At 39.3% G+C, this 16,464-nt stretch overlaps 2 protein-coding genes across 6 annotated transcripts in view; both read left to right on the top strand.

Moving 5' to 3' along the window:
• The window catches only part of LOC129748643 (glycine receptor subunit alpha-4), a 216,195-nt gene extending 208,940 nt beyond the window's left edge, over positions 1–7,255 (top strand). For all 5 annotated transcript variants that reach the window (XM_055743309.1, XM_055743311.1, XM_055743308.1 and 2 more), the window contains 2 exons: positions 3,380–3,609; positions 3,671–7,255. In XM_055743309.1, the coding sequence (XP_055599284.1) occupies positions 3,380–3,609; positions 3,671–4,126 (686 nt within the window). In that variant the 3' untranslated portion in view covers positions 4,127–7,255. The remainder of the gene's footprint in view (positions 1–3,379; positions 3,610–3,670) is intronic.
• Positions 7,256–12,353: 5,098 nt separating this feature from the next.
• Positions 12,354–15,777, top strand: LOC129745487 (periodic tryptophan protein 2 homolog). The gene is made up of 7 exons (XM_055738596.1): positions 12,354–12,484; positions 12,549–12,661; positions 12,716–13,413; positions 13,470–14,559; positions 14,623–15,167; positions 15,236–15,452; positions 15,521–15,777. The coding sequence occupies exons 1-7, from the start codon at positions 12,467–12,469 to the stop codon at positions 15,732–15,734; spliced, it is 2,895 nt and encodes a 964-aa protein (XP_055594571.1). The 5' UTR covers positions 12,354–12,466; the 3' UTR covers positions 15,735–15,777.
• The last annotated feature ends 687 nt before the right edge of the window (positions 15,778–16,464 follow it).

The raw sequence follows: 16,464 nt of genomic DNA, 5'->3' as shown, positions 1-16,464 counted from the left end.
CAGTCCGACGCCCTTCCATGCCACCGGCTTGACGACCTCCCGTATTTCTCGGCTCGTAAGTATTCCAGAGGTTCCAGATCTGACGATCACCACCTGGCTTCCAACTTGACGACCTTCCACGGTTCCGGCCCGCCAACCTTCCATGGCTTCCGGCACGACGACCCACAAGTGATTCCGGTCTGCTTCCAATGGCTCCTGCCAAACGACCTTCCAAAGCATCTGTTCGACGACCTCCCTCCCGTGTCTTTTGGCTTGTCGACCTCCAGCTGGCTTCCCGGTCCGACGACCTACCAAGCTCTTGATCCGACAACCTTACACGGTTCTGGCTCGACGACGTTCCTCTGGATTCCCGGCGCTGGCTTGCCCTTCCATTGGTTTCCTCCTGGCTGGATACCACTACCGATTCCACTCTTCTCCTTTCCACTAGTGCTGGGCCCATAACCTGTTGAGAGCCATCAGCAGGGAGCACTTTCGGAGTGGAAAGGAGAGAACAAACTAACTGTTTGAAGGTTAAAACTGGAATGACTTTATTATGCGTAACCCGCTTGTTTATATACATGTAAAACTCTTAGCGTCTAATTGCAACTGCGTGTGTTGTTTACATTCGCCGTGATAGGACAAATGCCAACATTTATCACGACGAGCCATGGTACTCTCGGTAAAGTTCGTGGAAGAAGAAGTGATTGGATGTCGGATAAAACTTGGAGGATGGTCGATGATCGGAGAAAGCGAAAGTCGGAATTGAGCAGGCATGTATAGGATCAGCCAAAGCAGCCGCCCGCTTACGATATGCGGAGCTGGAAAAGGCAGTTAAACGAGCTTGTAGACGAGACAAGAGAGCATGGACAAACTCCCTAGCCGAAGAGGGAGAAAGAGCCGCCGCCAATGGATATATCCGATTACTTTATGACATCTCTCGTCGCCTCATTGGTGCAAGGACTAATGCCGCTGAAAGACCGAGCAGGTCAGTTATTGACCGATCGAACAGATCAGCTCAAACGATGGACTGAGCACTTCGAACAACTCTTCCGAGTTATGAATAGCGATGGCCAACAGAATCCGTAGCTCGAAGCGCCATCAGTAAGTCGCATTAATGGCATCAACTCGGAAGCGTCCTCGCTGACTGAAATAGAAGCGGCAATCAAAGACGTGAAATCCAACAAAGCGCCTGAGATCGATTGCATCCCTGCTGAAATGCTGAAGGCCGACCCTGCCCTGTCAGCACAAATGTTGCACCGTCGTTTCGCTGACATCTGGGATACTGCAACATTTCCGGCCGACTGGATGCAGGGTATCCTTGTAAAGGTCCCGAAGAAAGGAGAACTGACAGAGTGCGGTAACTGGCGAGGCATAATGTTGATCTGTACAACCCTCAAAGTACTCTGCAAAGTGATCCTGAACAGGATCCAGGAGAAAATCGACGCTACACTCCGACGGCAACAAGCTGGATTTCGATCCGGATGGTCATGTGTGGACCACATCACAACGCTACGAATCATACTGGAACAAATCAACGAATTCCAGGACTCTCTTCTGCTGGTGTTCGTTGATTTCGAAAAAGCATTCGACCGTTTTAACAATGAAAACATCTGGGCGGCTCTAAGACGACGCGGAGTCCCAGAGAAACTAGTCCATCTCATCGAAGCACAATACGAGGCATTTTCGTGCAAGGTCTTGCACGACGGTGTCTTGTCCGAACCAATCCCGGTAACTGCTGAAGTGAGACAAGGATGTATTTTGTCACCGCTGCTTTTTCTCATCGTAATGGATGAGATCTTGACTGGATCGATTGACTGTAGACCAAACCGAGGATTGCCGTGGAATCCTTCATCAATTGAGCAACTGAACGACCTTGACCTGGCAGACGAAATTGTTTTGCTCGTCCAAACACAACAAGACATGCAGATCAAACTTGACGACCTCACCGAAAGTTCCAAGGCAGCAGGTCTCAAAGTCAATGTCGGAAAGACCAAGTCGATAGAGATCCACACAGAAAATCCCTCCAGTTCCATGGTAGCTGAGCAACAAGTTAAGAAAGTGGAGTGCTTCCAGTATCTTGGTAGCCAGACAGGGATGAATCATCCTAAAGGATGAAAATCCTGGAAAAAAAATTGGTAGCCAGATAACGCCTGATGGTGGTACCAGGAAAGACATCGAAACCCGGATCAGAAAGGCCCGTTTTGCGTTTGGGAGTCTCCGAAACATCGAATCTTCAACTCAAACTTCAAATCCGTATTGCTGTACGGGTGCGAAACTTGGTGCACATATGCGGTGACGACGCGAAAACTGCAAGTATTTGTAAACCGCTGCCTGCGGAATATCATCCGTGCTCGGTGGCCTGGCAACTGGATCTCGAATGAGGAACTACATCGCCGGTGTCATCAAAGGGAGCTAGAAATCGAGATTCGGGAACGTAAGTGAAGATGGATTGGGCACACGCTGCGAAAAGATAAAAACGAGATTTGCAGAGAGGCGCTAGATTGGAATCCAGAAGGACATCGAAGAAGAGGCAGACCCAGAAACTCATGGCGGCGAAGCCTAGTCGCTGGAATCCGAACTGTCGACGAGAATCTTGACTGGGACCAGGTGAAGACGCTGGCTCCGGATCGTCAACAGTGGAGGTCTTTTATCACGGCCCTATGCGCCGGAGGATCGGCGCGGGATCACTAAGTAAGTAAGTAAGTAAGTAAGTAAGTAAGTAAGTAAGTAATTAAGTAAGTAAGTAAGTAGGTAAGTAAGTAAGTAAGTAAGTAAGTAAGTTATAAAATTTGTAAATTGTGTTCCTGTATCCGTATCGTCAAATATTGACTTCTTAGGGTTGACTATTTAGCTCTCGTGGTGTGTTGAATTGCCCAAGCTATAGTCATACTGTTGTCCTCATATTGAGTATTGCTCCGGAAACTTCTAAAAAAAACAAGTAAGACGTAAGAATGATAACTCAGCAAAATTAGTGAAAGACACGATAGTTTTTTTTATGAATTGTAGCTCAGTTTCAGAGGAGTTGTCGCTGTTTCAGAGGAGTTTGATAATATTAGTAAAAGGAGGTAAGGGGGGTTATTTTGCGAGTCGAGTGACGTGACTTGCCAAATTCCACTTCGTCGCACTGACTTTAGGAACAGTCTTTGGAAAAACAATTTTTTTTTAGATTAGTTGTGAAGACCGTTAGCGTCAGTACCAATAGGTTAAATTTGGCAAGTCACGTCAGTTACTCGCAAAATAACCCCCAAGGTTTGCAGTAGCAGCGATTACTTTCCACATTTGCAGCTGGAAAATTTTCTTCATTAAAATAAAAAATAAGCAGATAAGGGGTATATCCGAATTTTAGATTTGACTCGGTTTACGGTGACGTCAACTTAAATTTTTCATTTTTCATTTTCAGGAAACTTCTCCCGGTTAGCAGTGTACTTTCGGTTCGAGCGCCAGATCGGCCACCACCTGATACAAACTTTCGCGCCCTCCACTCTGGTGGTGATGCTGTCGTGGTTCAGCTTCTGGCTCGGCCTGGACGCCATTCCCGGCCGGGTGACGCTACTGGTGACCTGCATGCTAACGCTGGTGACCATGTTCACCGGAATGCGGGCCGACATTCCTCCGGTTGCCTACGTGAAGGTGATTTTGATTGGGGGTTTTGTTTTGAATATGGTTAGTTTTGAAATTTTTGTTTTTTCAGGCTCTCGACCTATGGATGGCCGGCTGTATGATGTTCGTGTTCTCAGCGCTAGCCGAATTTGTGGTCGTGAAGGTTCTGGACGTCCAGTACCAGTACCAAGTGAACAAGGTCCCCAAAATACTTCCGATGCGGATCAGTGCCATGGAGAAGGGCCAATGTACCACGGTCGCCAACTGGGAGGGTGGAACGGTGAATGTGCGGCCCCGAAAACCAACCCAGACGCCAACTACCCCTGGTCAGGTGTCCCTTCAGGGTAATGGTGGCCCGCAGCCACCACCTGTGAGGCAAACGACCCGCCGCCAGAGTATTCTTTCCGTGGCGTGGACAGACACGGACACCGGAATCGAAAAAATCATGTGGCGGGAAATCGACAAAATGTCCCGGGTAGTGTTTCCCGGACTATTCCTAGTATTCGTCATACTCTACTGGCCAATACTGATATTCAAAACCTCCTGATCTTCAATGAACTCGGAGGCGTAGAACTTTTACAATAGCACCCCAAGTAGGACTCTTAACTGGCGAACAGCCACAATTCTACGACACCTCTCCCCTTAGAGAAAAAAATGAACTAGATGCTATTTTACCCATTACTATACTACCTACTTTTTCCGAACTTCTTTCAAATTTCTCTCCATTCGATTCTAAATCTTTTATTCACACTGCCCTTCGGAGCTCCCTTGAATATTATCGTTGATCATATTTAATTCGACTCATTAGCACCCACCACACTTATCCAAACTTGATTTTTTTTAGGATTAAGAATCAGTCATCTGCGAACATCGAGTGAGAGGTTGTAGCGATCGTTTAACTAATGTAAAGCTTTTAAAACATGGTTCTACATGACGTGTAAGATACCGAAACCCGAAACAATCGATTGTCAATCGATTTTAGTGCGAAGTTTTAGACGTTAATTTATTCCAACCAACCTAAAAGACAGATTCAGTTACCGAATGAATTATTTATAAGACAATAGCAGAAACTTATTATCGAAACATACAACTACAAAATGAAAACAATACGTTGATTTTTCATTCACAATCTCTATTCAAATTCAGAATTCAAATATGTACATAATGCAAAACCAAAATTCAGTTTCATAATTTTGATTCCGTTTTAGAATTCAGACTCAGATTTCCGACTCCGAAAGCAAGTTTAGACAAAATTCAAACTTAAATTCACACTCAGAAATCAAATTAAAAATTCAGACTCAGGATTCAGATTGTTTATTGTTTTATTGTTTTAACAAGGTGTCGGTTTATCCGAAATTTCTTATTTGAATAGCTAGAGTTAAAAATCGGGATACAAGAATTTATTTTCTATACAAAAAAAAGGATTTCAAACATTATTAAAATATTTCGACTCAATCACAGTACATCGATTGCATTATCGTTAAACCAGTTTTAAATTCGTAATTTTATTGAGATATGAGGTGGAAAAATGAGCACATCACGCCGATACAAAGTCATAGTTAGAAGCTTATCAAATTGAAAATCAAAATTATCATTCTCCCTAAAGCGAGAAGCAAATTTGAAAGAAAAAAAAACGCTGTGAAAGCAATAAGTACCTTATGCTAGTATAAATTAAGATCACTGAGATGTTTAAGCAGTTTGAAAAATCACTACACTAAAACTGCTTACATTTTCAGCAAACATGGAAACCGCCATGCTTATTAGAAGAAAAAATGAGAAAAAATAACGCAAAACGCATTTCATAGAATTGCACACATCGCCGAATCAGAGGAACAAAATAATAACGTGCAGTATTTATGCATCAGTTGAAAATTTAGAGTTCTTTAGCCGAAAATGGAAGTTGTTTCAAATTTTTAGACTCCGAAAGAAGTTGAAAAATTTAAACTGACAAAAAAAATCAAATGCTGTGCCTTTCTAACGTTCACAAAACAAAAAAAGTTTAAAGAATTTTTGAGCACACGAGATCGAAGAAAATGTTAATATAAAACAAATATAAAAATGAAATATTAAAAATTATACAAAAAATATATAAACTAAACAGAAAGAACGTCAAAAAAGATACTCGAAAGCTTTCACACCTTGCTTTCGATGTGTTCGCAAATTCATCGAAAGGGCTAATTACTATTTATGAAGAGAAAATTAAAACCAATAACAAAAATATCGTTAGCTTTAACAAAAACTGTAGAGAGCCGGAATGCGAATTTTAAAATTATTAAAGTTTTACTCAGTATATGTAAGATACAGAAAGAAAAACTTATTGCTAATCTGCAGAGGACAACAAACCAAATCATACATAAACCAAATAAAATTTCAAAAAAAACACACACACGTATATATTTAGTAGCTGGTAAGAAAAAATTGTGATACATTAATTAGCTAGTTACCAAAGTTTAACTTAAAACATGATACAAGAACACGCAGTGAGTTGAGAAAGGATTTTGATACGTGCATAAAATGTATTTTTTTCATCACTGTTATAACAAAACAGTTTAAAAACTCTTGACCTATGTGTGTTAGGCGAGGTGTAACGATATGTCTAATCCACGATTTTTCAGCCATTTTGATTTTACAACTGTGGCAGAGGTGCCAGATTTTCACAATTTAACAACAAAGCCCTCCAGTTCAAACAAATTTACCGATGTTTACAAACAAACTCACTGAACCTCACCGTGCTCTCCTCGCCTACTTACTGACAAAGTCAGAGAACCTTGTGTTCTAATAATCTTGCTCTTGATTAATGAACTTTCAACTGAAGTTCGATATACATGATTCAATAAACGAAAATCGTCGAAATTTATTTTCTGCTTTTTCAAAATACTTTCTCAACTCACTGTGCAAAAATCGTTAAATCAAAATACTGTGAAGGGTCACGATTGAAGCTCACAAGGCAGTCTGAGCTCAAATACTCGAAAGCTCCGCACACATTCGTTGCCATATAATGCGTGCAAGGATGTTTCGCCTAAATGAACAAAAACTGGTCCAATGTTTCGGTTTCGAAATTCGATTTAAAAAAAAAACTAATCGAACACTAAATATAGCCTTTAAGGATGTTACGTTTGAATGGCAAAATGGGCAACCATTTTGTTTAACGCGCGTTTTGTGTTATCTTATAACTACAAGAGGGAAACTACAGCGCTTGATTGTGTAAATATTAAATGAATAAAAACTAGTTTATAAATTATGGTGCGCTTACAACGAAAAACTTTCCCTATAGTATTGTAAGAAGTTTTAAAAGTAAAAAAAAATACTCAAACACCAGAAGTCACACAGCTTAGGCAGCATGCATTTCACAGCAAAAATAACAAACAAAAACAGAACAACATACTGAGAAAACCATAAACGTTATTGAAAAATAAACTACCAGAAAAATACTATTAAAAAAACCAAAATGTAAGGAATAAATTACTTGAGTTGAATTTCGTTGACATTTGATCGTTATCGAGTATAAATAGAATATTCTTATAATTTTTTCATCGATTTTTTTCGTAAAAAAAAAGTGTGTCAGAGGAAAACCATGAAACAGCAGCAGTTATCTCTGGTTGAGAAAATATGTAATGCTAGGTCCCAAAAAGAGGATGGGCGTTAAATGATTTTTATAAAAATCGATATCCAAAATACAGACAACTTGTTTCCAACTGGTGCCTTTGTGTGTTAACTTTACTGAAACTATTCGACAAAGTAATTTTGAAAGAACCACCTCCACCGTCCATTCCGAATTTAAAAATTAGTTCTTCATCAGTCATATTTCGCGAGTCTCGAATCTTTTGAATAATTTCATTGACATACATTGACGCAGTATACTACAGGTGCTTCTTTGACGCTTTCGTTTCCTCCCATATCACCCAACTTCGTGATTTCGAAGAAATCCTTTAATTGCCGGTTATATGAGCCTAACTTTTCTTTATGATTAGGCTCAAAATGTAAACCCATTTTACGGAAGTTTCGTGTAATACTAAGGGTTTTCCTCACGCTTAACCTTCCCGCGCCGCTCGGGTCAATATGACCCGAAACGTACATTCAATTCATCATAACTCGTGACAAAAAAATCGGAAAAATCTGAAATTGGGAACAATTATGCAGAGCCGCTGAATACACAATTTGTAGTACCAGACAACTTCCGGTGACCACCGGAAATGGCCCCATGAAAAAAACCGATAATATGCCGTTCGGGTCATATTGACCCGAGCTCTTGCGCTCGTTCCCCTGGCCACAAATAATAACCGATTTTGATGATGTTATATTCGTTGTTTAGGTAATTTTATCTAGTTTCTCAACGTTATGAAATTTAGTCAATATGTTGAAGGAAATTACCGGTAGTCCATTCCGAATGAAAAAAGTCCAAAAAAAGAGCTCTTTTTGAAATGCTTATAACTTCTGAACGATTTATTGTTTTGATCTAAATTAACGATTTTCGAAATTGTTAAGAATTTACCTTTCTACAGATGTACAAATATGTGGGGGTCCAGTGGAAGGTTTGGCCGCTATTCCAGAACTTCCGGTAGAAAAAAATCTTACTTCAAAAAAGACACCCAATTTTGGCTTTGCATCGCTGTATCTCGCTTACCAATGAACCGATTCTCAAAATTCAAATTTTAGTTTTTTTTCGTCAACTCTATTATTATTTTCATTGAACATACTTGGTTCCTTAAAAATTTCAGTTCTTCAGTATATCGTGATGAATCTCACATCTTTTTTGCCATTTTTCTAACTTCCCCTCGAGTTGGTAGGCTTACGGGATTTTGTTAGCTTGATTTCTCTAAAATTTGAACTCAAATTGGCCACTATTTATATACCTAGAGATTCATTAGAGTCTCCTCTTTCGATGGACATACTTTTTGTGTAGTGTTTCGAAAATTTGTAACAACGTGTTTCGAATTTACTGAAAGCTGTCAGATTTCAATCAGTTTGGCCGACATTTTCAGCAGGTTGGTGTACAAATCTCGCACCCCTCACGTAGCCGCGGGAGAAACAAATTCCTTAGCTCTCTTTTTGTCGCTCACCAAATCTACCACCCAACCCAGCAGCAGGAGGAACTGCCGTCTCGCCGCATGGCTTTGGTAATTAATTGTGCTGATGCTGATAACGTAATGAATGTTTTATTTTTGTAGGTATTGTTTGAATCTTTTTTTATATTTTGTATTACATAGGTACCTATATTTTATGGATGGTATTATACATTAATCCATTTTATTCAAGCACAATCTTCTGCAACTGTGAAATTTATTATTTATTTTCATATTATAAAGATTTCAGATTCAGATTTCAGATTCAGATTTCAGATTCAGATTTCAGATTCAGATTTCAGATTCAGATTTCAGATTCAAATTTCAGATTCAGATTTCAGATTTCAGATTCAGATTTCAGATTCAGATTTCAGATTCAGATTTCAGATTCAGATTTCAGATTCAGATTTCAGATGCAGATTTCTGATTATGGTTTCTGATTAGGGTTTAATTTTGAATTTAGAATTCGTAGTTTAGTATTTAGAAGTTTGAGTTACAAATTAAGAATTCAGAAATGAGATTTTGAAATAATAAATTAAGAATTGAAAACTTAGAATTTAGAATTTTCAAATTTATAATTTTTATAAAAATTATCAAAACTTGTAGAAAATTCGTTTTTTTTATTATAATTCTTTGTTCTAAACTGTTCCTCAATTTAATTCTATATTATGAATTAAAAAATTTCAATTATAAATTCAAAATTTTACATTTTAAAATTTCAATTCTAAATTCTTTACTCAAGATTCTGAATTCTTAATTTCAATATATTTTGATTGAGATTTCAGATTCTGAAATTTTGGAATTCGGAATGCTGAATTTTCAGTTCTGAATACTTTCTTCTTAACCCAGAATTATTTGTTTTTGTTTATTTGTGACACTTTACCAACGCTTTGGCATTCGTGAACCCAGAATTATGTATTCTGAACTTTGAATTGTGAATTCTGAGTTCTAAATTAGAATTCTGAATATAATTTTCCCCTAATTAATTCTATTTTATAATGATATGGATTTTCAATACTTTAGATAAAGCTTTAATCAAGGCCGGAAAAAATTCATGGATTCAAGAGGATGAATAGTGTACTTTAAAGATTTTTGGCGGCAGACCATAATCTCAGGGCATCGAAGATATCATCTTCTCTTATTTTCAAGTTTCACTTGTATTTTAGATATAATGCTTGACGGAATTTAGTGAAAGAAATAATACTTTTCAAAAATATTCGAATAAGACAAGTAGGTGATACAACTGAATGAAAGATTGAAGCACTTCATTGGTTATGATAAATATTTATTAGCAAATCAATGACGATCCTACAATAAAACATTCATTACGTAAGTATCGGCATGAGCAAAATCAATCAAAATTTAATCTACAAGCCACGCGGCACGGCGATTCCTTCTGTTGCTGCTGGGAGGTAAGTTTGGAGAGCGACAAAAGAGCTAAAGGATTTCGTTTCTCTTGTGACTACGCGAAGGGGTGCTAAAATAGTACGCCAACCGCCTGAAAATGTATGCTGGACTGGTTGAAATCTGACAAGTTTCAGTATATTGGAAAAACGTTGTTACAATTTTTTGGAAAACTTCACAAAAAGTATACCAATCGAAAGGGCAGATTCTAATGAATCTCTTGGTATATAAAAAGTGGACAGTTCTAGTGAAAATTTCCGAGAAATCACCATGACAAAACCCCGAGAACCCATCAACCAAAGCGAGAGTTGAAAAATGTCAGAAAAGTTGTTAGTTTCATTCAGATATACTGAAAAACTGATTTATTTTTAGAAACAAAGTTTGTTCTATGAAAATAATAATAGCGTTGACGAAAAAAAACTAAAATTTGAATTTTGAGAATAGGTCCATTGGTAAGCGAGATACAGCGATGCAAAGCCAAAATTGGGTGTCTTTTTTGAAGTATGAATTTTTTCTACCGGAAGTTCTGGAATAGCGGCCAAACCTTCCACTGGACCCCCACATATTTGTACATCTGTAGAAAGGTAAATTTTTAACAATTTCGAAAATCGTTAATTTAGATCAAAACAATAAATCGTTCAGAAGTTATAAGCATTTCAAAAAGAGCTCTTTTTTTTGACCTTTTTCATTCGGGATGGACTACCGGTAATTTCCTAAAACATATTGACTTAATTTCATAACGTTGAGAAACTAGATAAAATTACCTAAATAACGAATATAATATCATCAAAATCGGTTATCATTTGTGGCCAGGGGAGCGATAACAAACAGCAGGTCAAATAGACCCGAATTTTTTTTTACAGATATTTTGCGAACGGCATGGGAAGGTTAAGTTGTTGTCAACTTTCATTTCGAACACATTCTGGGCAGATACAGAAGCAGTTGGTTTCAAAGAGCTGTAAGCTCGTATGATGACTATAACCCATAGATTTACTACTACATACACATTTGTGCTGAAAATTTTATCCCAAACAACTTTATCGAAGACCCAAAAACGATTCAAACTACGCCTGGGAAGATATTCGCTTTTTAGTGAAGCGGAACTGAAAAAAAAAACTTAAGAAACATGGAAAAATCTCAATCAGTCTAATAATGTTTTAGAAAATTACCAATAACTTTTCAGGATCAACTCAAATCTTTTTCCGGTCTTCCACAAAGTTGTCGGGCATGAAATTTTTAATAAAGTCATAGAACTTGGTGATTGTCATAAAATATGTGTAGTCAGAAAAATCCATGGTCATAGAAAATAAGGTCGAAAAACCCCATTGGAAATCTAATGCAAATTGACTTAAAATTTAAAATCGCTCTAATTTCAAAAAAGCCCGATGAAACATTTCCAAATTTTCAGGATAGATGCCTGAATACTATATCTTTCGAATGTCGAGTGCCGTTTTGGTGGTCATTTTTTATTTTTAATAACGTATTTTGGCACACCGTAAATAGCATTCAAAGTTCACATTTTGTTTAGTAAAGAGAAACCGAGAAAACACAGAATCGAAAATCTTTTCCCCTCTAGTAACTTGTAGCGAACTCTATGAGAACTATTAAAGTTCTGAACAGCTGGTTTGGTAACATTTCTGTGTTTCATGTGCCTTAAAAAAATGGAAGTTGATGTTCTTTCCAATGAACCGTGGGAGTAAAAATTCATGAACCAAAGAAGTTGTTTTAAGTACAAAATCAGTTACAAGATTTGGAAATTTGCCAGAATGGGTAATTTGGTTTTCGGATGTGTAGTGATTTGTACTTGGATGAGCAATATACGGTTCGAAAGATCTTGGCGAAACAAGAACAGTTTCTATGGGGTCAAAAAAAATCTGTCGTGGGATAAAAAAGCTTTTGGATTGAAGAAGTTGTATCATTTCAACAAAAACAGTGGCAAAAATCTTCAACGTTTTCACCGTTTTGGCCACTCTTTTCTTCGAAATAACACAATTTCTTCAATCCATAACTTTTTTTCCCACGATTTCTTGACCACATAGTTTTTTTTTAAACGTGTAAAAATAACCTTTGTGCTATTTCAAAAATCGCTCGATATTAAATGGGCGATTACGTTCGGCATTTCAAAAGCATCAATTATTTTTTTACTATAATTTTTAACAGGTTTTTTGTTTCTTTCATCTAATACAATATACCATCAAAGACCTAGTTTTTATTCACCCATTCTGGCCCACTGTCTCGCTAAGGAACGCCGCGGAAACCGATCCAAAACAAACCCCTCAAACGGGGAGAGACAGAAATATCAAAACACGTGCGCGGTGGCAACGATACGGTCGCATATTCGGATGCGTTTTGTTTAAATAGTTTTAAAGCCCATTTTCAGTGGTTTTCTCGGAAGCAATCATTATTTAAATAAGTTCATTATGAAGTTTGCTTACAAGGTAGGTGTTTGCAACAATTTCTGGTTTAAAATAGTATTATTTGAGTGACTTTTCCTTCCTCTAGTTCAACAACCTGCTGGGGTCGGTGTACAGAAAAGGCAATCTTCTTTTCACCCCGGATGGAAACTCCGTCATCAGTCCGGTGGGGAACCGTATCACGATCTTCGATTTGAAAAAGTATGATCTTATGTAAGTTTAATAATGACATTTTCTAACGAAAATTTGTTTTAGCAATAAATCCACAACCCTTTCGCTGGAGAGCGAATACAACTACACGGCACTAGATTTGTCCCCGAATGGGTGTATTCTGGTGGCCGTTAACGAATCCGGGGAAGCTCAGATGATCAGTATGATCTCGCACACCGTCATCCATCGGTACAAATTCAAGGGTGAGGTCCGGTGGCTTCGGTTCAGTCCAGATGGGAAATTTTTTGGTGCCTGTGTCAACAATGCGGTGCTGATTTTCCGAGCTCCCGGGGAACTCAGTGGCACTTACAATGGGTTCGTTATTCAGCGAGCGTTCGAGATTGCCTACGATGAGACAACGTTCATCGATTGGGCATGTAATTCGAAGATTTTGGCGGTGGGGTCCAAGGATAATTCGGTCCGCGTTCAGGGTGTGGAGTTCCTGAACAACTTTAGGCCATTTATTCTCGGGGGGCATCGGGATACTATTGTGGGGTGCTTTTTTGAGGAGAAAAATCTGGATTGCAATACGATCAGCAGAGATGGACAGCTGATGCTGTGGGAGTGCAGCACCGATGTTGATGACATTTCTACCGGGTATAAAAAGTCGGGGAAGGAAGTTGATCCGCAGGCTAAGAAGAGGCGAGAAAATGACGATGAAGAGCAGGAAGACGATGTTGAGCTGGATAAGGATTTTGAAAAGTCGGGTCGCCCGCAGGACGAAGTGATTGAGCATGTTCAAGGTATGTTTTGGGATAATTTTAGAAATGGGAAAGTTAATGAGAATTTTATATTTTAGGTAACTTCAACAAAGATGAAGCCCGCGACAGCCAGGGTGCCTTGGTGGTTAAGAAACCGAAAAAAGATTTCTTCTACAAACGTCTAGCTCGACACTATCTGGCTGATGAAGCGCGCAAAGAAAATCCAAGGGCCGTGGTAACATCTGCAGCCTATCATAAACAGCTACGAATTCTTATAACGGCCTTTTCGACCGGAGTTTTCTATCTACATGAACTGCCAGATGTCAGTATGATCCATTCGTTGAGCATTTCCGAATCACGGATTGATTCAGTGGTTTTTAACAACACCGGCGATTGGATTTCGCTAGGTGTATCGGATCTAGGTCAACTGTTGGTCTGGGAGTGGCAGAGTGAGCAGTATATTATGAAGCAACAAGGCCACTCGACTGGGCTAAACTGCGTAACTTATTCGCCGGATGGACAACTGTTGGCAACCGGTGGCCTCGACGGAAAAGTCAAACTCTGGAATATCTCCAACGGTTTTTGTTTTGTCACGTTCAGTGAACATTCAAGTTCTGTGATGGCGATCGAGTTTAGCGGCAACAAAAAGTTCTTTGCGAGTGCTTCTCTCGATGGGACTGTGCGAGCTTATGACATTGTTCGGTACCGGAATTTTAGGACGTTCACTTCGCCGGAACCTGTGCAGTTCTCGTCGGTGGCAGTGGATCAATCCGGTGAATTGGTTGCAGCTGGAGGGCAGGATGTTTTCGAAATTTACCTATGGTCCATGAAGCTCGGTAACTTGTTGGAAATTCTGAGCGGACACGAAGGACCCGTTGTAACGTTGGCATTTTCACCGGTCGCTTCCTCATCGGCCATGGTATCCGGATCCTGGGACAAAACCATTCGAATTTGGGACTGTTTGGAGACTTCTGGAGCTCATGAAGCGATAGATGCCTGTTCAGATGTAGTTTGTGTGGCTTTCAAACCGAATGGCGAAGAAGTCGCCGTTTCTACTCTGAACGGTCAAATAACGGTGTTCCATGTAAAAACAACCCAACAACTTTCGAATATCGAGGGAAGGAAAGATATGGGCGGTAGCGTGTCGGAAGTTGAAATGAGTACTGCAGAAAAAAGTTTACAGGGAAAGTAAGTAGATAGGCATAGCTCTTAACTTAGCTTTTTTCTAATATTCAAACTTTGTTTCAACAGGTGTTTCACCTCAATTTGCTACTCAGCCGACGGAGAATGCATTTTGGCAGGAGGTCGTTCCAAATACGTTTGCATCTACAATGTAAGGGAAGCAATGCTGTTGAAAAAGTTCCAAATTACTCAGAATCGTAGCCTTGATGGTATGGATGAGTACATCAATCGAAAAAATCTTACCGAATTCGGTAATATGGCTCTGGTGGAAGATCGTGAACAACTGGAAGGTGGTCGCGTTGCCATCAAACTTCCGGGTGTTAAGAAAGGCGATTTGGCTGCTCGTAATCAAAAGCCAGAAGTAAGTGTCTTTGCCGTAAGGTTTTCTCCAAGTGGTCAATCTTGGGCAGCTGCGTCCACCGAAGGTCTGCTAATGTACTCGCTAAACAAAGGTATCGTGTTTGATCCTTATCAACTGTCTGTGGAAATTACCCCTAAAGCTACTAGAGAACTTCTGAAAAAGCAGGATTACTCCGGTGCTTTGATCATGGCGTTAAAGCTAAACGAAACCAATTTGATCCATGAAGTCATCGAGAAGGTTCCCTATGTTGATGGTAATTCAAAAATCTTTCCTTTCCTCACGATCTTCGATAAAAAAATGTTATGTATTTTCTCCAACTAGTTGAGCTCCTAGTTCAATCGCTGCCGGACGAATTCGCCCACCGGACCCTCAAGTTTGTGGCTAAAATTCTCGCTTCCAGCCCGCACGTGGAGTTCTACCTGAAGTGGTCCAATCTACTTCTTACTCGGTTAGGTCAACTGGACAACGTGTTGACGCAGCAAACGCTAGTGGTGCTGCACCAGAATCTGAACAGGAAGTACGAGATGTTGAACCGAATGTAAGTCGATTAAAAACTTTCTAACTCTTTTGTTATAACTCATGATTTTTTTTTTGTTATTCTTTCAGATGCGATTTCAACAAATACACGATTCAGCTACTCAAAGGCATGAGCATTCGGAGGGAGCAGGAAGAATCGGATCGGAAAGCCGCCGAAAAGGCCGGCGACAGTGAGGAAGTGAGTGATAGTGAACTTATGTTGATGGGAGCATATAGTGGACAAAATAGAGCGGACAAGGAATCGACGGACGAAAGCAGTGATCAAGATGGTTCCGAAGAATAAATTATGAGTACTAGATTTTTCTCAGTGGATGATCCGAAACAAATCCCTGAACGTTTGGTCAAACATGAGTTTTTCCAATACACTCGGAAAAGTTGGAGGTAAGTGAGAAATATTCTGAATAATGTTCCTTATACTTATTTTACTTTAGTTAGTACTTACTTTTCGAAATATTTCGATGGCTACATTGATCATCGCTGTTCTTTTTTTAATTAGTCTGTTAGATTTGTCAATAGCTGTTGTTTCTTCCTCTTTGACAAGGGAGTTTGTCCAGGCTTTTTAGTCTTGATAATCCTCCAGGTTTCATCTGACATCCATTCACTTCTTCTTCCACACATTCTACTGAAAGTTTCATAGATTGTCGTGAGAACAATCTTGAATCCACTCTTGAATCCAGACCACAGTCATCACTTCACCTATAGGTTTGGCAGACATCGAGAAAACTCCTTTTCTTTCTCCGATTGACGCATTTGAGTACCCGTTCAGCCAAATCACTTTAATAAGCATCTTCTTCTTCTTCTTCTTGTTCTGTTGTTGGTTGTAGTTTTCAATCAACGGTGGGATGGGACCGGTGTCGATGACCATATGCCCAGCATGACGTAATACCAGCTTATCGCCTCGCAGTCGGGCGAAATCATCTGGTTTATAACGTTTATAATTCTGACTTAATCTCTTTTAGGAAATTTGTCACCTCTTTGTAGATTGAGAGATCTTGTGTTTTGAATAGGTCGAT

This window comes from Uranotaenia lowii, chromosome 2 (assembly GCF_029784155.1).
Source record: "Uranotaenia lowii strain MFRU-FL chromosome 2, ASM2978415v1, whole genome shotgun sequence".
NCBI lineage: Eukaryota > Metazoa > Arthropoda > Insecta > Diptera > Culicidae > Uranotaenia > Uranotaenia lowii.
The sequence above is the reverse complement of the archived record's forward strand: the minus strand, read 5'-3'. Positions and strand labels throughout refer to the sequence as shown.

What these genes read in the sequence shown, in the direction of transcription:
- LOC129745487 (XM_055738596.1), top strand. An exon ending in GAAAAAAGTTTACAGGGAAA is followed by an intron (nt 14,560 to 14,622) that starts GTAAGTAGATAG and finishes TTGTTTCAACAG; the next exon opens with GTGTTTCACCTCAATTTGCT. An exon ending in TACGAGATGTTGAACCGAAT is followed by an intron (nt 15,453 to 15,520) that starts GTAAGTCGATTA and finishes TTATTCTTTCAG; the next exon opens with ATGCGATTTCAACAAATACA.